This window comes from Eutrigla gurnardus (assembly GCF_963514095.1).
Source record: "Eutrigla gurnardus genome assembly, chromosome: 12".
Lineage (NCBI taxonomy): Eukaryota > Metazoa > Chordata > Actinopteri > Perciformes > Triglidae > Eutrigla > Eutrigla gurnardus.
Window position 1 is genome coordinate 8,131,666 of NC_139926.1, and position 26,857 is coordinate 8,158,522.

The following is a 26,857-nucleotide window of genomic DNA, read 5'->3' on the forward strand; positions in this document are numbered from 1 at the left end:
GAAGCTGTGACACACAGTTCAAGTGCAAGTGACTTTGGTTGCTGTGCAAGCACATGGGGAATTCTTGCACAGTTCATTTAAAGCTGCATTCATCAATATTTTTTAATTACCAATGGATCAAATGGTTGTGTGTATCACTTTTTAAACTCATTGTTGTTAATAGACTGAAACTCTAGACTGCTTTGGTTCACTCTCCCCAGCCTCGTTTCCAGCTGCAGCAGGCTGCTGCTGAAACACTATCGTCACATAACGGTACACTACCACGCTGGACCACAGACTTCCTGGCAGCTCGGCTGGTTGCCCGTTAGTCACTGTGCCCGGTCAAGAAATGCTACTGCTTACTTGTGGACAGAACTCTGCTAGCTGCTTCCCACGGTTCCCAGTCTTTATGCTAAACTAAGCTAACTGGCTGCTGGTTGTAGCATTATGCCACATTGCCACTGCATGGTATCACACGGCCCTATTCGACTCAACCCAAGCAATGAAACATTCTCTTTTGGTCTTCCATTATCCAAAGTTGTGGATAGTAGCTGATGATTTTTTTGGTACCACCTTGGTCCTCGGTCAAAGTTCCAGGCAAGCTGACCAGATTAGAAGGTGGAGTTAAAATACTGCAGACCAATGATTGGTCAGAGAGAATCGTCACTAGCAACACAAGGCATTCTATCGCCCCCAGATTAAAAAAAATATTAGCCTGCAGATCTACGTCACACACTATGCACACTACTACATTCCTCTGTTTGGTTACCGATGAAAGGGCGAATGTTGCCTTGAAGATGATGTCACGGCAGGTTCATGTGGCACTGCTATGACAGTCAGTTAGGAATCAAATTACTTTGCTGTGGAAACAGTCAACTCACCAGGAAGCAATGTTGGCATTGTACTGTCCAGGTTCTTTCGTTGGAAGTCCAAGAACAAACTGGAGAAATCTTCAGTTGACAGATATAGAATTTATTCAGGTCACAGGTGAAGTATGGCAGCACTGGGCCTGGAATGACAGAGGTCTAGCAGGATCTCAGTCAGGGCCTTACACCTAACCACGTCTCACTGGCCAGTTATCTCTGATGTGAACAGGCCAACCACTGGTCATGTGAGCTTACAGAAATGTAATATGAAACATGTATGGGTGTTGTCCTTGAGGCGTGTATCTATTGTAGCAAACCTAACTGACAGATCAAAGAGAGCCTTGAAGATTGAACAGGTTCCAGGTTATCAAGTTAAATGTCACACTGTTCTAATTAAATGAAAGCAACCAGTAAGTTACATGAGTTCAGTGAACAAGTACAAATATAAAGTGAACAAAATAAAAGCCAATTCTAACAGTATGTTTCTTTAAACCATGAATGTATTGGATATTAACATTTTTACATTCAGTCACAATGAGTGACTTAGTTAAATGAGCAATGTGCAGAGAGACTGACGTATACATTGGACCAATATACAAAAGTAAATATTATCTTTACACTTGACTTAAAGTAGATGGTTGTTATTTATTTATGCTAGTTACAGTCTTTACTTTACGTTGTTAGGTTACGGTGTTAGGTTACGTTATGTTGTTAGGTAACGTTGCGTTGTTACGTTACGTTGCTACGTTATGCTGTTACGTTATGTTGCTACGTTACGTTGTTACAGTCTTTACTTGACGTTGTTAGGTTATGGTGTTAGGTTACGTTATGTTGTTAGGTTACGTTGCGTTGTTACGTTATGTTGCTACGTTACGTTGTTATGTTGCTACGTTACGTTGTTACGTTACGTTGTTACGTTACGTTGTTATGTTACGTTGTTATGTTACGTTGTTACGTTACGTTGTTACAGTGGCCTGTTCACGTCAGTGATAACTGGCCAGTGAGACTCGGTTGTGTGTAAGTCCAACCTCGGTACGGGGCAGTCCCAGCCCAAGAAGATAAAATGTGAACAGAACCACGAGATCGTGCTCGGCGCCCTGACTGAGATCCTGCGAGAGCTCTGCCATTCCGATCCCAGCCGTGTTAATATTACGTTACGTTGTAATGCTACGTTATTACGCTACGTTGTTACGCTACGTTGTCACGCTACGTTGTCACGCTACGTTGTCACGCAACGTTGCATTGTTAAGCTACATTGTTAAGCTTCATTGTTACATTATTATTTCTGATCATTGCCACGTCAGGGTTGGTGGAAAACGATATTGAGAAATAATATTAAAGGAGAAGAAAAATACAATTCCATACAGGTGGACTGGTGTGTGAATGCACTCCATGTAAATGAACAGACACATTCACTGTTGCACTTTTTCATTTACAGCTGAAAAACAATGAACAATGTGATGATGTTTAATTCTTGTCATCAAACAAACAACACATCTTCAACACTAAAACTTGTCATCATGATAGAAAGTTTTTGTTTATTGTTCAACACTGTGGGTAACCTTGGTTGATATTACATAACGAATCTAAAAGGTGTAACCTCGCAAAACAATGGGCTGATATTTTCCGTAATTCCATCCAGAAGACTGTGGTAGAAGCAGCTTCAGCTTATCAAAGGATCACTGAAGGTGAGAGGATATGACATCTATGTGTTCATGTTGGCTGGTTCGGGATTTTTGTGGTCAGACAAGCACGCACACACATACACAATATGACTCACTACAACATTTTTTTCTTCAGGTTTCTTCACTTGTTGTAATAGTGGAAATCCAGGTTTGTTGTAATCTCTGTTCAATATCTTACAAAAAAAAAAAACATAAAATGTAAAAGTACTTATATGTGCTGTCTTTGCTGTAAAGCAGTAGGTATTTTATGTACTTTTTTTTTTTAGGTAAATGATGAATTAAGGGGATTTTTTTCTCTTTTTACCACTTTTGGAACGACAAGGAAATTCATTATTTTTTGCAAAATCAGGAGAGTGGCTTGAGTCTCTTCTGTTTCTTTAACCAATCACTGAGAAAGGTGACTTCCACTTATGAGAGCATTACTGATGATAAAAGAGTCCAACTGGTTGGACAGGTTCATGTTGACGATACTACATTGGCCCAACCTGAACATAGAATCTAACATAGTATATCTAATTATATTTTGCAGTCTTATTAGCAGGAAATTCTCTCTTTGTGTTACGTCAAAAGTTCAGGATGTTGCAATGACTGCAGCTACTTGCGTGGAACATAAAGTCCATTGAGAGCGCATCACATCAGGATGGTGGCACCCTCAGATGTGCCAGAAGCAGTGTGTTGGATTTAGTGGTATCTAGCGGTGAGTACCACCTATTCACCCCTCCCTTTCCAAGCGTGTCGGAGAGCTACAATTGCCTCCAGGTCACGTGACAGGCTTTCTCCAAACCCAGGTTTTGGTTTGTCCATACATGAAGGGCTCATTCTACGCTCTTTATTTTCTTGTGATTATACACAAATGAAAAGATGAATATAATATTCAGTTTCTGTCAATAAATCCCCTTAAATCCGCCACACTGCTCCTTTAAAACGAACAAATATTTGATACAAAAAATGTAATATATTTCAAAATGTACAAGAAGTGAGGGGAGGACTGCAATGATTGGACTGATAAGCTCCTGCGTCTTCAGCCGATGAGGGATTTTTTTGTTCGTGTGTGCCAATTCCAGTTTAGAGAACATTATGACAGAATGTGAAAAATGCATAAATAACTCTTCCCAGGTACTTAGCCAATGGTGTATGAGTGTTTTAATCTACGACTGCAGTCATGCTTGGCTGTCAAAATAAACCCATGCTTCCTGTATTGACGACAATAAAGGCTAATGGATCGTGTCGGCTAATAGTTAGTAAATATGAACATTCATTCAACAGCATTCCGGTTTTGTCCGATATGACTAATAGCTGAACAGGACACAAAGTACCATTGACTTTGGAGCTCTGAGCTGCCACACCAGCACACGATGAGTAAGGACTTTCTGCTGCTGAGTGTTTAACAAAAGGAGAAATTATAATAATTATGTGACAAACTGCCAGACAAATCAACAAATCAATCTGGTTTTATTATTCAGTTGGAGGCTTCCTCTGCTCAGAAGTTGGAAAGATTCTCTGTGCTCACCTTAATGAGACAGAAGCCGATCATGGTCCAAATATGCAACTTACATACTTGTGATGTGGTAACGCAGCACTAATGGACTTTTCAGTGACCTAGGAGAAGTCTTGTGTCTACTTAAACTGTTGAACAATAATTTTCTTTGAAAGGGGGTAGATTTGATTCAAGGTCTTTCTGTTTTGGTGGGAAATCCATCTTAGATTTAGATCAGATTACTATTCTAAATTGTTTATTGAAAGTTTAGTTTCCCATTCATTTATTACAACTCTTTTATACAAACAATTTCATAATGACCATGTTTGTTTCTTGCAACAGTGTTTGTTAGTCGAATGGATCTCGATGTTATAACGTGTCGTGTGTAAAGGGTGTAAAATGATGCCTGGTGGGTAAATGATGATTAAACTGCATCCCCGTTGCGCTGCCGAGCTCTCCGCCTGTGCACGGTTAGCGTGTCACGGGGGGGTGTGGACGCTCAGAAGGGGTGGATCACGTGTTTGTGCCTTTCTGCAGCGGGCCCGGTGGAGCCATAAAGGGCTAGCTTTACCTGTTGTGCGCTCAGGTCGACCCTGTTGCCTGTCTGGCTTCACTCCTTCTAGTCGGTCTAGCTCGCCTCTCGGCAGCCAATCAGAGGGATCCTCCGGCGCTCAGCTCTTTCAGCCCACCCACCGCCGATCTAGGGACTCTCGCACACTCTCTTCCCCTCCTTGCATTGAGTCTGGGACCTGGCCCTGGGGCAGAGCGCGCATCATGGCAGCTAACCACAGCGAGTACAGAGGCTACCTGCGGAACAGCGTCGACATGGAGGAAGGGCAGCACCGCTTCCACCCGGTGCAGAGCTCGGAGCCCACGTACCGGCCGCTCCTATTCGGGACCCTCGCTGTTATGGGATTGCTTCAGGTGGCTTCCAGCGTGGCGATCTTATTACACCTGACGGGTTATCTGCAAGAGGTAGGCTCACTTTGACACCACCTGGTTTCTGGTTTCCAGTGCGCACCGAAACACTTGGCACAGTCCTCCACTCCGCTGCAGTGGTTTACTCAAGCGTTTGGGTTCTGTGCGTAAATATTTATCTACGAGCGCTGTCATCTCGGCGACAAGCTAAGTTAAGAGAGACCGACAGCTTTTGCGCAATTTTATAACGCCATAAAGCGCCAGATAAGTACGTTTCCCGGTTGGCGGCGCGTGCTCTTAGAAGTAAAGTAGGTGTAATCTACACGAGTAAAAAAAAAAAGAAAAGAAAAAAAAAAACCACAACATCGAGTCAGTTCTGCAGATTTGTGCGCCGGAGATTTCCTGCACTCTTGGTGTGTCTTTGAAGGTTACAACGCTTCTTCCCTCTGCTGTAAAAACCCTCCCCGACGTGGAGATAACATCTTGAAAAGCCCTCCGCGCATTTTTGGAGAGTTCGTTATTTCAGCGTGATGCGTTGAAGGGGGCTGCAGGCAGCTCATTCAAAGCATCGTCAATCTCAGTCTCAAGATGTGATGTTTGCACGACATACAGATGTTTTCACTCGAGGCTCGCGGACTGCAGTTTTCCCCGTGCATGTTTACATGCCATCGGCGGGGATTGTATTTGTAAATGATATGTGTCATAAGTTGTAAACACTCGAGCGTAAGCAGAGCTGTTTTTCAAGAAGTCTGGCAAAGCTCACGGAAGACTGGAGATGCGATCAAAAATACACGGTTCCTACATGGCCCATTGCTTTTGATGTCAGCTCGTCCTTGCCATGTTGAAGGCTGCGTGTCTGTGATCTTGTAAAATAACATTTATGTTCTTCCACCATTGTTTTTGTAACTTTTATGACCCGCTTGTAGTTGAATAATTGTCGTGTTTCGACAAGCCAAGAGAGCAGACCGCATCCCGGCTCATGTCAGGATGCTGGAAGTTCACCTGGAGAGCATCTCTCTCTCTCTCTCTCTCTCTCTCTCTCTCTCTCTCTCTCTCTCTCTCTCTCTCTCTCTCTCTGTGTTTGTGTGTTAAATGTCTGGCTTGTTGTTTTTGGCGTAAACACATTGCAGTGTGGTAGTAGCTAGTTATGTCCTGGATGTGAGCCAGAATGGAGGGAAATAAGTAAAAAGGAGGAAGGCAAAGGGAGTTAAAATAAAAATTAAAAAAGTGAGAAGAGCAGGCAAACATAAAGAGAGACACAATGTTCAACATAGAATTTCATGGCACGTGTTGTGTTTGTGTACCGACATGTGGGATTCATCTGACTGTGTGATGAGAAGGATGCGGCTCCAGATCTTTTGGGAGTGACAGAAGTGTTCTTCGAATACGCTCCGGTTGGCCAGAGTTAGAGCTGCGTGCATATGGTAACACTCTGAGTGTGAGTAAGTAGATGTGTGTGTGTGTGTGGACTGGAGTTTGGCACCGGATCACCATCTACTCCCCCCAACACCTGTAGCACTTCCTGGCGATGGCGGAGGAGAGCTGGAATCTGCACAGCGGCGTGTCCTCATAGGAATGTGCTGATGGAAGCGGGTTGAAACACTGCTCTAATCCCGGCATGAGGGCCGAATCGTGTTTTTATGTGGTGATGTCTTCGGCATCAGACCGGGTGCATGCACGAAAGCCCCCCGTGGCCATTTATGATAATGTCTTAGATGTTAAGTTATTCAGAGACAACAGCCCCGCTCAGTTTCCAAATCACTATGCCTTTCCTGTTGCCGTGGAATGCAGTGAAATGTGGGAAATAACTTCACCCCACACACACACACACACACACACACACACACCTAAAACTGAATGGCTGTGGTACATTTTCATTGTCGTTAAATATTCCTCCTACCCGCACCTGTCAAGGAAACATTCTCATAAAAGATGACTCTCGTTTCGGATGGCTCAACTATTTGTTTTTATTTAATTTCTTCCGTAACCCCGGCTCCTGTGTTTCTGTCTGCAGGTAGATTTGTCCACAAGCCCACATCGGCCAATAGAGGTAAGTTTGACCTCTGGTTAACCCCAGGCAACACAGCTGCTGTGCAACACACCCTCCCACTGGAGCACAGTCCACTCACATAGATTGCATTTTAACAGGTTCCCTTCCTGCCACGACAACACCCACACCCACACACACACACACACACACACACACACACACACACACACACACACTCCATATCAACGGCTAGACTGCTGCAGTGTAAACCTTTTATTATCCATTACTAATCATCATTATTAAACTTTCCATTTCTAGAAGCTCATTGTGATTATACATCCATACATTCATTTATGGATTGATCATGTCAAGTGTCGCTGTCTCAGAGCTCAAGATAACATCTCAGATGCTAGGAGGAATCTGCTTTAAGAATGTTTTGAAGCACGCCAGGTATTTGATGCTGTCACCGTCGAGGGCGGGGAGGTGCAGTATGTGTGGCTGAAGAGGAGAGTTAAAGCGGCATCAAGTAAACAAGATAATCATCTGCAATTTTGCAGTGACAGAAGTCATGATTTCCCCACGGTTGTGTTTTCAGCACATACCACAGCTTCTGTCAGGCACCAAACCCCAGGTGGTGGTCACACAGGCTGGCTGGAGGTCAGACCACAGCGGGAAAAACACCTTTCTGCCTTTTTTAGGATCCGTTCAAATAGCATTTTCCTAAATGAGCTTCATCACTTACGGACAATGAGCACAGAAAGTAGTTTACTGCATCAGCTATTAGTGAGTCACTCCGTTGGCGCCTGTGGTTGCAGAGAATTCTTTAGATGATCAACAGTAGCATGAGGGAGTTATAAACATGGGATTCTTAATTGTTTAAATCATCTTTCTTTTTTCAAATCCCTTTTTGGAAGTTGCCGCCCATTTTTTGGCACAGGGTTTGTCATGCAAAGAAACCACTGGACCAGGAAGTAAAAAGAATAAAAGGACTGCTTTGCTTCACTGGTATTTGGTTTCCTCATAACACTCTCCTATTGAAATTATGTATTTGTGTTTGCCGTTGGCTTCCCTGGTGGAGTGCTTGCACAAACCACCCAGCCTGTCTTGGACTGAGGAGCTCATTTTGTCGTTAGCCCTGGGCTTTTTCCCATGGAGCCGAGGGAGACATGCTGGGAGCTTTATGAGGTGTCGGGGTGACAGGTCCACTTGGCCCACGCTGTGTTGTGTTAGGTTCGACCCTGAGACCGCCGCTGCTCTCCGCTGACAGTTCAGGGGGATTTGCTAGGTAGCGCGCCTCACTCGACAGCTGTCAGGTCGGCGTGGCCTCGGGACTGGCGAGGACAAAGGATCCGCGAATCGGACACCGCGGTCCGACGCTGAAGGTCCACGGAGATCTGCAGACCTGACATGCAGCATGAAACACAAAGAGACGATCTGCTTTGGTGGCCAAGCTCTGAGTGCTGAGAGGACTTTTGTTCTTGTGAGGCGTCTCAGAAACCACTCATCAACATAATGGAGATGTTGAATGATGTATGTGGTGCGTACAGTAGTTACAGGGCCGAACTGAGGCCTGCGTGCACTGTGGTGTTCCAGGAACAAGTGATGTGAAATCAAATCACATGTCTATATACAGATGTACATTTCAGGGCAGACATTTCTCCTGTATGGAGCAACTCCGTCTGGTGCATCGTGGTCGTCCCGATGCCGCACTTTAATTCTAGATCACACTGCCGATCAGGAGGCTGCCAAGCTGCAGCTACTTTGTTTAAATAATCTCTTCTGTCTGGTTAAAGAGGTATGACGCGGCCTCGCCACAAATCAAGATAGATCCCACAATGCAGGGCCAATTGGGAGCGCGTTCGCAATTACAATGTAGCCTTGGCAAGACGTTGTTTACCCCCGTCTCATTCCAAGGCGCTGCGCTATAAACATGTTTGTGCAGCAAATTGTTTTTTTGGAGGACGGACAGTGCTAATTTTAGTTTGAGAGCCGTGCAAATTTGTCTGGACTTGTCTGGTTGTGAATAAACACTTGACAGTAATATTAGCACAGCGCAGGTGCGGTATTGCAAAAGCGTGTTAATGGTGTTGGTGGGACCGGCGACTATTATAGCAGTGTTTGTGCTCGGATGCGTCGTTTGTGGCGTTCTTCTTCTTTTTATAGGTGTTGACTCAGAGTTGAGATGAGATGATGTTGGCAGGACCTGACACCCTAAAACATGTCCAAACACCTTTTTTTATAAGTAATAATAAAAAGTAAACTTCATTCACTGACATTTGACTGGCACATATCTGTACATTCACACTTCGATCAAAATATACTCGTTTCATTTAACGGTTGCATCCAAAATAGTTTTTTCCAAGTAACTAAAAAGGTGTTTGATTGACGGTAGGGACAGAAAAAAACTATATTTTTATTGATGTGTAGGAAATCTGGCTGCTCCGGTGCAGGAACTGTTTACTTGCTTGGAAACCATGTTTTCCTTGAGTGTGTACGCTCAGTCTTGCCGGCGTAGCACAGCCAGACAGCTCAGACTGAGGATGGCGGCGTCATCGACCTCGAGTAGAATCAGCACTCGGGGCTGAAAACAGTCCAGATACTATTTGTGTGCCAAATCTGTGAGAAGTGCAATCTATCTGAAAGGCTACCCTCCCCAGGAGGCCTCCCTGTCCCAGCCTCCGGCCCCGAGGACAACCACGGTTAGATTAAGAAGTTAGCAGGATGGGTAATAGACACAGACATGGACTCCATGTATACCCGTCCTTTTACTGTGTTCACACACACACACCGTTTCATACAAGCAGGCTGTTATTCACAGCGAAAGCTGAACAAAGCTGTGGTAAAATATGTCAAAACCATATTTGTAGCTCTAAGAAAGTAGTCTGTGGGTACCATAGGGTTAATTGTCGATGTCTCCTTACTGATGTGGGTGTAAGTTTCAAATTGGGCTGCTTCACACAGAAGGATAACACATACCAAAAAAAAGATATACACGTGATGTTTTTTGATGTTGCTGTGGTTTTTTTTTCTTCTTCAGTGTTTTGTTCAATTGTTTTTTCCCCTGTTTTTCTGCAGGAAGTACAGACGGAGCCGGTGCTGAACGCGCTGAGAGACACAAGGAAAAACAGACGGTGCAAACCTCTGAAAGAGAGCCTGCCATCAGCTCATCTACCAATCAGAGCGCACCAGGAGTACTCCAGGAGTGAGTCCCGTTGACTTGACATCCATTTATTATTGCAATAGAAACACAATTCACTCATATCTGATGTAACTTCCAAGAGTTTGCTAAGTGGAGATTCATGTGCATCACTAAATCAAAATGATTGTGTAACACACTTGTTAATAGTTGTCTAAATATCAGTAAAAAACAGGAATATTGTTGACATATCTGACTTGACAAGATAGAATGCAGAACAAAAACATACTTCCAGTTATAAATATATATAAATATTAGCCAAAGTGGTTCAGCCACGTAATGACCCAATAATGTCAGCTAGGTTCTAATGTCATATTTCATACTCGAGCTAAACTGCATGAATATGAACTCTGGAAAACTTCTCTGCATTGTCTTTATGAACTTGAAAACAATGTGACTTTTATTTACAAAGGATTAAAATGACATTTTGACCCCCTCAAAATGGAATTTTTGGAAGTGATGCTTTAGCGTGCAATGCTACAGCTGCAGTTCTGCTCTTTACTCGTTTCCTAGCAACTACACACCCTGATTTAGTGAATCACTAGTTCTTAGTCATTAGTTTGGTTTATGATAAAACAATGAATAGACGAAGCAGAACTTCTGTTGTCTGATGCTGCTTTCTGTCGTGTAGAGGGGGAGCCGAAGGCCATCACCATCGACTGGGACGAGGTGCACGGATACAGCCACAAAATGCGCTACCAGAAGGGCAAACTGCAGGTGATAGAATCGGGTTTCTACTACATTTACGCCAAGACCTGCTTCCGCTACTACAGGTACGGACCGGAGGAGAGCAGTCCGGCCGGGGTCCACCCGGTGGATGTTAGCAACACCCAGCTCATCCAGTACGTCTACCACGAGAGCATCAAACAGAACAGCAAGTCTGTGGTGCTGATGAAGACGGGCAGCACCATGCGCTGGAACAACACCAGCTACAACATGTACTGTGCCCAGCAGGGCCGAGGCGTTCGGCTGGACGAGGGGGACGCCTTGTATGTCAACGTCTCCAATGCTTGGATGCTGGACCCGGAGGGAGAAGGGACGTATTTCGGGGCCATAAAGTTGGGTAACTGAAAAATGAAACACGTGGAAAGCGGACATGCTACTGAACATTTGATATGCCAAAGAACCACTGTTAGTGATTTATATTAATTTGTCGAAAAAGTGTGTTTTATTGTTCATGTGTTGTTGTTTTTTTTTTTACATTGCTCTTCACCAAATAGCTTTGGAGTCTCTTTGAAAAAAAATGGCAAAGGTCGTCACCGTTTAAAAAGTTAGCATTGGTCGGTATTGTGTAATGTCAATACGTTTCAGCTCATATTACAACATTTAGACTTAAGCACGGACAGATGTGTTTATGCACTAATTAAACGAACCACAGGGGAGCAACTTAGAAAGTAAGTTTGTTGGCAAGAAGTGAATTGAGAAGGCGTTTATCAATGTTGATTGTTTTTGTCTGGACAATGTCCAAAAAGAACATTGTAGCTGGTAAAGCATCTGCTTGTACTTAGCAGATTATCACAGAATAAAAATAACACAACTACCAGGCGTGCCTCTGACCCACGGCAGTGAACGCACCGATGTTTTCCTGAAAGGTTTTGTAAGTGTGAACAAGGCAGGCAATGAAGCGCACACACAGTCAGTAACTCAATGGTATAATAACATTTAAAAAAAGCCGGTAGACAGTGAGTTATATCATCCTCAACATCTCTGAAGAGTCACTTTGACTGCGACATTGTATTTTTTTAAGCAACAAAATCAGTTTGAAAAGGTCATGTGTGTGCCATAAAAACCCGTTTGTTATCCAGTCTGTGCCTTTTTTAAAGAAATCTCCGAGTGGCCTCCTTCATTGAAGGCAATTACACAACAATGTCATTTTAAACCGAGGAGGAAATGACATCTGTTTGTTATGTTTATGACAATCAACAAGCGATGCAGATAGCTGGACTGTCTGGCCATAAGTGACACAAATAGACTCTTGTCTTCTTTAACTAGAGGAACCAAATTGAGTTTGGTTCATCTTTAACTTAAATTTTGTTTTTCATTTGGCTCTTCAGTGAGGTAAATGGGAATATGCACTAAATATTTATTTATTAGCTATAGAAGTACAGAGACAGGTCATTGTTAAAGTGACCTCTTAGCTGTAAAAAAAATCATTTATTTTTTATGTCTGTATGACATTCATTATGCAGCACTTAGAGGAAATAGTAGACACGCTTTTTGTTATTAAAACACAGGGGCTTCATTTTAAATTCCATATTTATGTATCTCGATTTTGACAATTCTGTGTGCACTTGCCTAGCCAAAAGCAATATGGATAAATTGTTTCTTCTACAAGATTGTAGCGTACCTGTAAGATCTTCAGCTGATAGATTTTTTTCCATTCAGTGTTTTTTTATTTATGTCTGTGTATGTTTTAATAAAAAAAAACTACTTTTGTAAAAGTGTTTGATGTGTATTGGCATTTCCCGACTCGAGCAGTGCTATTGTTAGTCACCTTGCACTGTAACCTGGTGAGCAGGCCACCCTGACTGTTATATTGGGATGTGCAATTTGACAATCTGCACAATCTTTGGAAACTTCAACACCGCTATGGCCAAAGAGTGAAGTCACGCTGTTCCGTTCCCCCGGTCAGAGCGGCCCACCAGCTCATTACAGAGATAGGTTGTATAGAAAAACCGCCCACTGCTGCTGCAGCGCCGCTAACTCACAGCAGACATGTGGACCACAGCGCGGAAAACAAGAAACAGACTGCATGGGATGGGAGTAATGGCGACAGTTTCATGACTCCGCTGTAACGTGTGAGACGTTTTCATCGTCGTGGCGATGGCTCTCCCATGCAGCCCCAGAGCAGAGAAACTGTTTTAAAGTGGGACTCGAAGCCAAACAATTCCTCTATTGTCTGTACTTGGGCGTTCACCAGCATATGGCCAGAGAATGGCGGGTGGTTCACACGTTGGAGCTGTATGCAGGGACCTCACACGGCTTTCAGCTCATTGTTCAAACCTTACTGCGAGTTTGAAATAAAATCTGGGCTTTAAAGAAAAAGACTTGGCTGAGGTACACGAGGAGCTGATTATTAGACAGGATTTTTCGTCGCCCTATTTTCTTTCTCTGACTGATCCCACTGCAAAAAAAGTTTTTAAGTAGCCTAAATGATGGGTGATTCATTTTTAAAGGAGCCATATCAACATTCGGAGAATTGCTATGTATAGTGGAGTTGTGTGTACCTGAGTCAGTCTCCCTCTGTGTGTGTGTTTGTTGTCATAGCCACGCCAGCCCACTGGCTAGCTCGCGGCTGCCGCTCTGCACTGATCTCACATGGCGGTTGCATTTGATTACACTGTCCAAACCGACAAAGTCATCGCATAAATGTAGCACCGACCTGCCGGTTCCCCCTCAGGTAAACAGCTCTGTCAGCACTTTTGCCTTAGTTTGTACCGTTAGCGCCGTTAGCACCACCAGCTACGAGCCGTGTCGTCATCAGAGCAGTCGAAATGCTCCCAATGTCGTGTTATGCACCCCAGGAAATAGACATGCCCCCCCCCATGCAAATAATAAACAGTACTTGCACTTTTTTCTTGTTTTGCAACGACAAACAATTCAGCTGCGGTATCCATACGGCTGCTCGGTTTCAGATTGAAATAGCTGAAGCCAAAAGTGTAAACAATGGACTTGCGTGGTGTGTGCCCCCCCCCCCCCCATTTGAAGTGACTTGATTTCTCAATTCTTGGCACTGAACAGAAACCATTAAAATGTGTTGTGTCAGTAAACACTATGGAAAGCTTGGCGTCCACTGGACCCCCGTCCCCATACTCACGTCTATACACGCACACACACACACACACACACACACACACACACACAAAGAAGCTTCACACGACTGCTTCACTCAGTGGTTCATAAAATAGGTGCAGAAGTTATTTTATGACTTACATATGTAAAAACACAAGGGGCCATTAAAGGCAATGGCCCAGTCCATGTCTAGTAGGTATGGATTTTAACTTGTACGGGTCATGAAATGCTTGCCTGGTCTTCACATATTCCATGACGCGCTGTTGCAGGCGAGCTCCGTTGGAACAGATGTCAGGGACTTTGCTCACGTCGTCTCCGGTTTTATGATGCCGCATCTCCATCAGACATTATTCACAGTCTTCGCTGAGGTGGAGTTGTTGATTCAGAAAAACAAAGTCATGTGTTGGAAAATATATCAGGGTGTTTTCCCCCAACAAGCAGCACCAGAGGCATCAATATAGAAGTCAATGCCATTAGCTAACTATGGGTGCTTAGCTTTACGAGACTCTGTGGTTTGGAGGAAATGGAGCTCAGTTTTACCGAGCAGCTGGAGGGCTTTGTTATGTGCAGTCAGGTTGCTTAGTGTTTCGCACGCTTACACACATCCAAATATACACACACTCGCACTGTCAGTGTAGAAATGTGTGCCCACATGCATCACCAAACACACAACCAAACCTTGCTAACACGTGTTACACACACAGCCACACACACACACACACACACACACACACTCCTGCTGCTGCTGAGTCAGCAGGGCCAGCTATTTTTACAAGCTGGGCCCTCGCCCTTCGTCTTCACCCCAATATAGCTCTGGTGTCTCTGGCTTTTGATGTCTGACGCTTTTTTACCATTTGGCTAATGCTAACATTAGTGTTATTAAAACAATAACAGAGCGAGATTTACAGGCTATGCTGCAGACGCATGGGCGTGAGATAGCGGGAGGGTTATTACTGTAACCAAGCCCTGTCATCTCCGGCATGAGCTGTCAGCAAAGACTGCGTGCCAGACTGTCTACGTCTTTGTGAAAATGTGTAGGTCCTCAGCCATCCAGAGGTTTATTCAATCAAAGGACGCACCCATGAGCAAATTCATAACTAATATAAAGGGCATCATAATAGCTCACTTGGTTGAAGCAATGTGACAACCCAATGGGTTCTAAGCCATCTTTCCAATGATCCAAAATCTTAACAATGAGCTTATCCCACTATGAATACCGATGACCCCTCTGACTTTATACTTGTCTGTTTGACCTGGGTTCAGCACCATGGAGAGCACATCTAGAATCTGACTTCCAATGCCTTGCAGTGGTCAGGGATATAGACATTTTGTGATACAAAACCCCCCCGTTGCTACGAGCTACCGTGGAGCCCACACTGTCACTAACTGCGCTCCCTGAATAAATATTACTTAATTTTTGGAAGGAAGACAATTCAGAGATTAGCAGACAGAGGGGTCAATAATGTGTTTGAAGGCTTAACTTCCATCTTGAGTGGAGCTGCTCAGGTAGATCAGACTGTGGTTATACTGGGCAGTCAGTGTGTGTGTGTGTGTGTGTGTGTGTGTGTGTGTGTGTGTGTGTGTGTGTGTGTGTGTGTGTCAGCTCTACTGTTGGCACACTAGAGAAGCCAGCAAACAAGCTGAGTCTCACAAGCTCTGAGCCAAGAAACTGCTCATCAGTGCTGAGACCGAAATAATTCTGAGCTCTTATTTCAGAAAGATTTGTGAATATTTGAATGGAAATTCATTCTGACAATAATGTACCTTTATTAATTATTGTAACACTATGAATACACCAATATGTGATGATTGTAACCACATGCGACCATTTGGAGATGACTACGACACCACACCTGAGACAAACATGGGAATACAGCCATAATAATAATAGTAATTTACTGACATAGAATTTGCATTATGGAATATGATCAAATTATTTCTTTCTTTATTGGTGTTTCTCAGTTTACTCATCCTCTTATTCTAACTCCCCTTATCAATTAAAATGTATTTAATGCAGTGTTTTCACTTCAGGTTTGATAGGATGCCTACAAATTGCCGTGGCTTTGACTAAATTTCGTCAGTGTTTCGGGTTCTCACAGTCATGGGACTTCAAATTACAACCAGAGGACAAGAGAATGTTCATAAAGTTAAGAACAGGAAAGAGTTACCCTGATACACCCAGACAATACAGGCAGACACATTCACGCAGACACATGCGTCCATGCAACCGCACTCAAGTATGTGTGCAATACCGCATGCATGCACACACACACACACACACACACACACACACACACACACACACACACACACACACACACACACACACACACACACGCGATACAGAGGGAATCCCCATCCGTGATGCAGCAGAAACAACTCCAAGTAATCCTTGGATAAAATGTCTCAGATGGATCAGGTCTTCCGTTAAGATGTGGTGACACCTGGACAGAGTCATAAGCAATGCTGACTAACGCTGTAATCCTTGTGAGGACACTTAAAACTCAATGACCCCGATATGATCAACCCAAAGCCCCCAGTAATAACAGACTATAAAAAATACAGATATGAATGAATGAAGTGTCTGATTAGCATTTGAATGCATCCTTTCTGTCTGTCTGTCTGTGATGCAGTGACGGCAGCGGGATGACTCAGACAAAGGGGTTGTGCCAGGACAATGTCAACATATGAGACCTAAATCAGCAGAGGCTCCCAGACTTCCCAAACCACCAGCAACAACAAGAAACACACCCAGAATCGAGACGAGCTGGAATGTCATTCATATGGTCCTGATTTCATTACTCGTTCCCTTCCTCTCCCAGTTTTTCCGTCCCATGTTGAGGAGTTGGATTGGCTGCTTGGTTGGCTGATTGTTGACCCAAAGACTTGTTGAATGACTGGTCCTCATGTAGCTGCTTGGCAGGTTGGCTTGTCATATGGTCAGTGTTGGTTGAGTCTCTGGCAATGATAGTCGATTCCCTGTTGGTTGAAAGTTGGCAGCAACTGCTGGGTCTGCATAGTGAAGCTAATTAAATGATAAAGCAGGGTATGCTTTAGGGCGTGGCTACCTTGTGATTGACAGGTTACTAACCACGATGTTGCTACCACAGCCTTGCTACCATTGCTAACACGCTACCAGTGCACTTAGCTGTTTAAGTTTACCTTGAATTACGAAATTAACTTTGGTTACAGCTTGAGCCAGATGCAATGATGCTGCTCAGCTTGTGTTCATCAGATTCACCCATCGCACTGCAGTCCAAATATGGTTCCAAAGAATCTAAGATGGTGAAGGCCAAAATCCAAGATGGCGACGGGCCAAAATGACGATCCCGAGGCTTCAAAACTGTAGGACACAAACCAATGGCTGACGTCACAAGGGCAAATGTGAGCTCTCTTTAGGTCATGACACTCCAGGTGAATAGGATGAAAATAATTAACTGATAGACATGATCCAGAACCTGCCCCGACTGATTACATTCAGAAATCGTGTTTGTATTACACATTTTCTGTAATATTTGTGGTTTCTTAGGCAAACTCCCCAAAGATGTTGATGTGTAGATTGGTGATAAATGAACCTTCAGAGTCAGGCAGGTGGAATGAGAGTTATCTTTATTTAAACAGATATCAAGCCTGCGTCTGAAACTGTGCGTGCACACCCGGTTCTTCCAAGTCCCTGGTAGAGTTCCTCCTCGAGCCTCTGCACCTGTTCCACCTGGGAAGTCCTTTCTTGCTCTCCAATCTAAGGAAATCCAACTCTCCATACCACATGTCTGTCTTTTAAAGCCCTCTACTTCCTGATCAGCCTTCTTCTTGCTCATCCTGTCACCTTAGTTAACTTATCCTTGTCCTCTCCAGTGGAAGATAGAGGTTGCCAGGCGCTCCACCCTGAAGCTATATTTTAATTAGACAATTAATTTAATTTTTATATTTTAAGGTCATGTTTTGCTCAGCAACATGATACTTACTTACTTGCTTATATGGGCTTTACTTCCTATAGCTGGTAAGCACACACAAAGAGAGACATCACTAATTTATGCCTCAGGGCCTCATCCGACAGCTAAGCTTAATTTACAGCTGGGCCTCCAATCATCTTCCTCCTAACCTAAACATTCCTTACACCTTCGCTCATGCAACATCTTGGTATAGTTAAGTCCCAACTAGAATGTGTTGTTGTTGTTGTTGTTCCACTGACCAGATTCTTCATGTTATTTTTAAATATGTAAATGAGACATTATCAGACATTTCCAGAACAGAAACCTGAACCTTGGATACAGCCACATTGAAGATTTGTGTTTTATTTGTTGACACATTTTGATATTGATGAACAAACCCTCTGTAAAATCCTTCAGAATATAGAAATAGAAGTAGGAGTTTAGTGTTTGGGAGTGCTGAACTGGAGATTTCTTGATCAGTCTAGAAGAAAAGCTCATCCATACATTTCAAGACACTGCAGGAATAGGACGGATATAACTAATATAACCACACTTACACCGTTGATTACTTACATGAACACATTTTTGTATTTCAGGTTTTGTGATGTTTCAATATTCAAATAAAGCATAATCTAATTGTAACTTTTTGTGAATGTCGAGAAATCTAGAGACAGAAACAAAGCAGTAAACTCAACAATCAAATGTGTATTTTATGGAAGCACAATAGCCACAATCCATAATGTTTATTCACAGTTGCTCAAATTGCTGCAGGTCACCAGGAGAGAGTCATGAAATAAAAAACGACAGACATTTAGAATCAATCATTTTGGTTACTGGAATACTTGACAAATAATTGTTGAAGCCCTATTGGTTGCCTTATGGTCATGTGTCAGTTGTTTGATTGGTTGGTTGACAATGGGCTTGCTCTCTCACTGACCGCCCTGTCATCTCGTTGGGTAGACATTTGGTTGGTTGTTTGTGTGACTGCATGGCCAATGGTTTGACTGGCCAGTGGGTTGCGGTCATGGCTATCCCCCAGCTGGCTGTTTTGTAAATATTATAATCTCGACAATCCTTGCATTGTGCAACGAATTATTGAGACAATAAAATTGTTGGTCATAATAAATAATAGTACTTACACATGTCATGCTGTCTTCAGGATTGTATTGAAAAGAATGAGCAGTGCTGGGACCAAACAGGAAGAGAGGAATCTTTTTTATCTCCGTCTACATCGAGGAGCAAAACAAGTCTCTGTAGTTGAAAGACGACGTATCACATTTTGACCACAGGCCACAGGCAACTTACCAACATCTTTTATTTTCCACAACTCAGATGACAAAACCTCCCCTTTACATTCAAATGAAAATCAATAGCAAGTTTGCCAATCTTTTGGATTCTTTGTCAAACGCGTCCGATGCAATGCATTGTGTCCGATGTGATCTATATCTTTATGTCAACGCTGGAACACACATACATTTAAGATGATTAAAGCAGCAGTTTAGCATCAGGCTGGCGTCGACCACACGCCATAGTCTAACCACCGACATGCAGCCCTCCAGAGAAGGCCGTCAGCCGATGTGTCAGGAGCATATGGCTTTATCTATAATCTCATTTCGTAGAAACGGCTCCCGCTGGTTTTCCCCCTCTGCAGCGTTGAGAACTCACAGCCTCTCTGCAAATATTTGGATTGACGGCTGTTTGGGCACATCGGGAGATGAATTCTCCTATTACATTGTGGACAATGTGAAAAATGGACAGTCGGCCAAAGATCTATCCGTCTCCTTACAAAGAGCATGATATTAGGGGAATGTTACACCAACAGCTTGACAGAAGCTTTATGCTACCTTATAACACATATATGGGTGGAAGATTGACACTTAAAGTTTGTCTGCCAGTTGGCACCTTAGGTGTAGAAGTTCACCTTTCCTGAAAGCACGGGGAACAGAACAGGTTAATCAGGTTCATAAAGAGAAAGCTGTGGTTGAAAGTAGACTTGGAATAAGATCAGGAACGATGAGCCATCAGGAAACATTGGAAGGTTGAAGTACTGTTTCACAAACTCCAACTGAAGAGGCCAAGTTTCATTGTATTCACTAATGCTTGTCTTGGCACAAGGAGCATGTTTCTACTCCCATTGAATCATTATTTTGTTGAAGTGGTGTCTGTCTTTTATTTATTCAGTGATTCTATCTCTATTTATGCAAAGTAATGCAAAATAGAAAACATAATGTGAATAATTTAAAATAAAAACATTAGCCTGTGACGGCATTTCACCACATAGAAATAAAACAATAAAAAGTACAATTTGATTCAATCAATGAGAAAACAAAAACAAATCTGGTAATTATAATATATTGCAGAAACAAAGATAGGTGGGAAAATGCCATGCAGTTTCAATTCAATGTGATCGCGCAGACAGAACGTGCCATGCAAATGCAGAACAGACACAAGGAGAGAAAAAAAGACACATTTTAAGTGGTTTCTTCATCCGATAAGTCTGAAGCCTAAATTTAAAAGAGAGCTGAAAAAAGCCAGGAAACTCACATGCTCAACATTTGTGCACTGTGCCATTACTGTTCCTGGAATAACCATTTGATTATATACAGATGATATCCGTTCAGGTCTGTGGTTTGTAAAGATGACCTCTCTGTTTACTTTTTACCATGGTGTCATCCCTTCTTTCATGTGCAAATGAGCTGTGAAAATCAGGACACAGCACATACTTGAACACTTTCCAAGATGGCATATTATTAAGGAGGCGGACGTTGGAGAGCTGAGCAGAGGAGTTAAGTATGTGTCACTGTCACAACTACAATGTCAAATCCCAACTGTACACTCGAAGCAGCTCCGATCTTAAACCTTCAGCTGCACACAACCCTATTTGTGTTGCTTCTCAGCCGTTGTGTCTCCTCACAAACAAGGAAAAACAATGCAATACTTAGTTTCCTGCACAGATCCTCTCAAAGGTCAATTTCTGGGCTGCTTGTAAATAAAATGTTGTGGCTGTGTGGCTTCTTTTTAAAACCCATAAAAAATAATGCTTAAAACAAATGCTTAGAAGTCTGGGGACATGCCTAACCGAGTACATATTTATTTTTTGCTTAAAAAATGTGAAAGCACTACTTTTTTTTTTACATTATTTCATGCCATGCATGTCAGTTGAGTGAGTGACATGTTTGACTCACAGTTTTATCATTTGTTAGTTGAGATCATTAGTTATATTATAATATGTAGTTATATAATTAACGTGATTAACAGTCAAGTCAACACTGAGTTACTCATATTGAAACAATGTGATTTTGCTGAACAGCAGCCAAGGGATCTTCAATGAGGCTAAATCTGCATGTCACTGCATATCCCAGGCAAAAAGTCCCTGTCACAAGTTAATAATCCATGTAAAAGACAGGCAATAAAGAAACAGCATTGACATTTTATTGCAGTGTAGAGCTACTATCCTAACATATACATTTGAGGAGGGAAATTGTAAGACTGTTGAGCTTATATGTTTTTTATATAGATATTGTGTTTCACATTTTGCATAGCAATTGGAGTCTTTCAGGATGAGTACTAACATGTGTTTGCCAAACGTAACATGATCTCTGGTAAAGTTGGGATTTCTGAAGTGTGAACATGTCCAAATTAATTATAGGGCAGCTCAGAACTGCTAACGTTAGCCTCAACTTTGATCCAGGATCATCTTCCATACACTGAATATTCTAGCAACTGAACAGGCTTATGTAGGTTGTATTGTGAATATTTTTTTTTTTAAATCCGTCATCCTCTAAGAAACAAACATTGCACACCGAGTCTGTTGCATTTTATTTCATTGAGAAAAACTGTGTAACTGCCGGGGGTTTTGTAATATGACTGTAACACCAAATAGTGCCACAAGGTGGGGCCTACTTTTGTTGAGAGTTGTGCACACATTGCTGCTACAACACCGAGCGAACTTCGTGAGTTTGACGGATGCAAAGAAACGACAAATAAATTGAACCTGTTCCAAAATCCTTGAATGACGGATGAAAGCGTTTGTGTGTAAATATGATCAATGTGAGGTCGTATTTATTTAACATGCAACCATTATGGATGAAAGATGAGCACTGAACACGTCTACCTAATAAGGTAATAAGCTACAGTAGTTAGCCAGACATGCTAATGACAGCAGTTTACATCAGAGCAGATAAACACAAGATCATACCTTGATAATCATAACCCCGTTTGGCTGCTTACATACTTCAAACATAACAGGCCTATATTTCACTTTTACTTCAACCAGAAAAAAGGACGAGGACAAACTGGTGTGTTTGGTAAACAGACTGTTGCTGCAGTGTAAATCCAATAAAGAGCAGGACCGAGCTGCTAACTAGCATAAACTCTGATTAAGCTTTCCAGACGAGGTGAATCAGTTAATATTAGGGTTCAAAACAGGGATCATATGCTTTTCCTGGTGTGGAGTAATCGTCGGAAAATACAGCCTCCGTGACGATTTCTACCAAGTTGCACAGATGTTCATTTGAGGGAAACCTCATTAGCTCAGACGACCCCGTTCACTTCCTGTGACATGAGAAACATCCTGTCGCAGAGCGGCTGTCATCCATTTGCAGGAGCCAGCCTTGCAGCCCACATTTGTCCCTGAGAAGCAGATTATTCCAATATGTCATAAACAATGGGATAACGCTCTGCCCTCTATGAACAACATATTGTGTATCCATTGTCCTCACAAAGTTGACAGAATGGAGACTGTCATTTTTATTACTGCGTGTTTTTCTTTGCCTTGAATCCCAGTTATCTGATTACATTCACGGTCACGCATGGCATTTTCTAGATTTAGAAGCAAGTCTGTAGTTGATTGCAGGTGATTCGGCACAGCAGTTGTCTAAAATCATAAAGTAGACATTTGTGGCTTGTCATTTTGATCACAGCAACATGATTTTCCCTGAGTGCTCTAAGTCCATCATCATTTCTTATGCAATCCTTTATGATTTAAAGTCTTACTTTCATTCTCTCCCCGAGCTTTGTCTCTCTTCCCAAACTGTATTTCATCACTGGTTCTCAAACGCTGTTCCTGCCACGGCCTTTGATGACTTAAGTGCTTGTGAAACAAAAGCTGAACTCTCCAGCGAAAGCAGTCTTGACAAAAGAGCGAGACGTTCAAAGAAGGGAAACGCAAGCATATGCACACACACTCACACACTTATTCGACAGGACACACACAGAGAGCCAGTAAAAACTTCCACCCACAGGGTTATTGACATGAGATGGTGCAGCTCTGCCAAACATCCTTTTACCAGAATCCAGTCGACCTTGGGATGGGATCAAACTCAAATACCGCACTTATTGCCGGATTAGCCAGCAGCAAGACCACATTGAAGCAATGCAGGCGATGTGTATGTTGCTGGAGATGTATCACCTGAGAAGGATGACCCTATTTATTCTTACTTAATCCCAGCACTGATTGGAAACAAACATGTCATGTAGAGCTATTTCCCTGCAGCGAACCGTCAGTTTGTCTGCTGTTAACCACAGCAGCGGTAGCAGATTAGAGAGAGGCATCCAGGAATCAACAACCGTCTGTCTGTGTGGTGTGCTGGGGTTAACGTCAGTCTGGGAGAGGCTCACACACACACACACACACACACACACACACACACACACACACACACACACACACACACATACACACACACTTTCATAATGACGGGATTGCATACAAGCACACACACGCACACACACACACACACACACACACACTCAAACAGCTGTTTAGCATTACATAGTCAGGGTGATGAACTCACTGACAGCACCGCGACTCATGCAACATTCAAAGACAGATGAGGACGTGGGAAAGCACATAATATTCATAGTTTTTCTGTAATCTCTCTTTGATGTCTGCATGTGGAGTGTCGACTGCCGGCGCACTTTTTAAGACCGTAATCCAACAAACAGGTATCTGTTTCCCTAAATGCGTCCTCTGAATACTCTTCAAGTTGCAAAGTCAACAAAATCAGGGCAGCTTTCAGGAAAAAACAAGTTTAGCAGGGAGGAGCGCGGTTTTAGGTATCAATCGATCACAATCAGGGTTCTAGCCGCTACCACAGCTTTCCAACATCCCTGGATGTCAAAATTTGCTTAAACTCATCACTTACTGCTTTTGTCACACTGATCGCCGGTCATCACATCACTCATCATATTTCTTTGGATCGGATGATGGAATAACCTGAGGGAAGCTTCACAGACACATCTGTCAGCAAAGATACCGAGCCCACGGCCGAGCCAGTAGCTGGCCTAATCAGTTTGGGAGAATTAACGTTGAAGACAGAACAAGTCACCTTTACAATGCCTAAAACAATGAGGCAGATTATCGATCAGGAACAGAACAACAAAGTTGTTCATGTTTGAGTGTTGGATTTGGGAAGAAACTGTCATGATGTATGAGCTGGTCTTCAGTATAAACACTGTTGCGTGTTATTTTTAGAGTTTGAGATTATAAATCATAAAGCAGGGCTTTGAATATTGAGGAGGATGCTTTGGTCAAAGCTGATTTCAGCTGTCAATTCTCCTATGAATGTCTAACATGAGCGATCAGTGCACCTGCACAAGCCCCTTATTTAAAATAACTCATTGTTGACCTTTGGTCTCCCACGGGACATAAACAGCGGTCCCCTGGGTGAAAGTGTTTTTTTGACCCTTCCTGATGAAGAGATGTTTGTTGGACTGATCAGTTACACATGGAACGAGGTTTCCTGAAAGTCTTTGATAGGAGCTTGGCCATGTCCTGATGCTCACTGGGCCTTGATACAGTGGAACAAAAGGCATTGGGCCTCGTGCAAGAACCACTGGAACGACCAGCACAATTTACATGTGGTCCAGACCGGTTGTAGGAGCCATGTGTCATTAGTCTGCTGTTATCCAAGCCTTAGACTTTCCTTTCATGGCTCTCCAAAAGCAGGAGTTCAATACAGGGCATATGGGGCACACGTGTAGCCTTATATGGTATATTATTGGGCAGTTAATTAAGCTAATCAACAATTCTCACGAACGCTCATTTACGCATAGGTGGCATTCATCATGTTCCTGCTCTCTGAAGTCGGGAGTCTGAATCTGACGTGGCACACTCACGCAAACAGAACCTACAACAAGTTAAGATGAGAATATGAATATGTCCATTGTTCACACATGTCAGGATGTCAACAAATTAAGATTTCAATCTGAGAACTAACAATGGTTAAATTTCGATGGGGTCTTTTGTGTTTTATTGATAGCTGAAAGCACACCGTTTAAATCCCACACTCCAGCACATGGCCCCTGGTTTGATTATGATCCAGTAAGTGTTTGTTCCACGGCCAGTCAGAAGTAGGCAGTAGCTTTACTGTAAACACAATTATGCTAACTGTGGCAAGATTCAGTGACCACATGAAGGGAGATGGGCTCTCACGCAAAACCCTCGCTCAGGCACTCTCACACACTATACTTACTCACTTACACACTCATAAACCAAAACATGGCACGCATCCGCACCTGCAATCTCACGATACACGCTCTCGCATGGACACACACCTACACACCATAAACAACTTCCTCTGCCGTTGCACCCTGAGAGCCCCCCCAATGCAGGGACACACACACACACACACTGGAACCACAACAGACGATGGAGGATTTACAGACCAAACACTCCACAGGAGGACGCACTCATGGTGTCTAGGACTATCTGCATGAGCACTAATTCAAGAACACACACACACACACGGCTCAAGAATCAAAAGATATTTTGATAGCTAACTGGTGCAGGCAAGGCAATTCACACATGCATTCAATCACTGTCTCTCCTACACACACACACACACACACACACACACACACACACACACACACACACACACACACACAATGCCCAGTGTCTCACCTCAGGCAAGCATCTTTTTGGTAAATAGTGTCATTTACAGAATAACACATCATTCTTTCCACTGTGGGAGTGGTGGCTCTTTGGTTTTAGAGTCACTGTAGTCCCTCCAGCCAACAGACACACACACACACACACACACACATTCATAACCGTATTTAACCTTACACACACCCTTACAGTACACAAGCATTATTGCTCTTAGCTGTGAATTGAAGGGAATCCTCCGGTGGCGTGTTCCATCATCACGCATCATCCATCATTAACACTCCTACCTCGCTTCACTGACCGCAGGCAGGCAAAACTGACAGATTTATCTCGATCCCGATTAGTTTAAACAACGTGCAGATTAATACTGCCAGGAGGGGAAAAGTTCAGATGCCCTGGCTGCTCTATGTGTCACTGCCATTGCTAAGCCTCCTTGTCTCAGCCCGCTGACGCTGACCAGACATCGATCCAGATTGGCTGAATGTTTATTGAACATCATTTGCGGGCTTGATGTTTCCCACAGAGTGGGGTAAATTAGTTTTATTATTCACCGCGGAGTCAAGCGAAAGGCTGCGTTCAATCAAACGAACCGGCGTGAGGATCCTCTGGTACCCCGCTCGTAAGAGAGAGCCACTTGAGCTGGAATGCAGCTGCAGTCGTCACGGCTATACTCTACTAGGCTGACCTCACTTCTGTTAGTACCAAGAAAGGCTGCATGTAGAGCAGACTCCACAGGCCCTCGCCTTCAGGTTGATTGTGCTAGAATCTTGTGGTGGAGGCAGTTTGTCAGTGCCAAGCCAGCCGTGCCAATGCTGCAAGATAAGCGCTCCTTATGACCATCCACATTATTGCATCTGCAGATCTCAGGGTAGTGATACAAATCTGTGTCAGAGAATACCGAATTGTATTGTCTGTAAGCGAAACCTGCCTGCCGCTTATTTAGATAGGTCATGAAGTGGAAGCCACCCACCCGATGCGAAATGCGAGAAGCATCCTCGCATTTCCTCTCCTGCTTCCTGCATCAGAGGGGCTTTCACACGATATGAAAACCAGACGAAGGTTGCAGTGCTTTTTCGCGGACATAAAATTAGCGTGAATTCAAGTGACCTAAAAACAACATGCAAATCCACC

General features: G+C 43.2%; 1 protein-coding gene across 1 annotated transcript; it reads left to right on the forward strand.

Annotated features, from left to right (window-relative positions):
- The first annotated feature begins 4,590 nt into the window (after nt 1-4,590).
- On the forward strand, nt 4,591-12,556 carry tnfsf11 (TNF superfamily member 11). The gene is made up of 4 exons (XM_084023570.1): nt 4,591-4,982; nt 6,940-6,975; nt 9,991-10,117; nt 10,743-12,556. Exons 1-4 carry the CDS (start codon nt 4,782-4,784, stop codon nt 11,180-11,182), a joined length of 804 nt encoding a protein of 267 aa, XP_083879696.1. The 5' UTR covers nt 4,591-4,781; the 3' UTR covers nt 11,183-12,556.
- The last annotated feature ends 14,301 nt before the right edge of the window (nt 12,557-26,857 follow it).

Excerpts from the sequence above, each read along its gene's own strand:
- tnfsf11 (XM_084023570.1), top strand. The coding sequence starts at position 4,782 with ATGGCAGCTAACCACAGCGAGTACAGAGGCTACCTGCGGAACAGCGTC. Across the intron at positions 4,983-6,939 it reads TGACGGGTTATCTGCAAGAG|GTAGATTTGTCCACAAGCCC; the intron begins GTAGGCTCACTT and ends TTCTGTCTGCAG. Across the intron at positions 6,976-9,990 it reads GCCCACATCGGCCAATAGAG|GAAGTACAGACGGAGCCGGT; the intron begins GTAAGTTTGACC and ends GTTTTTCTGCAG.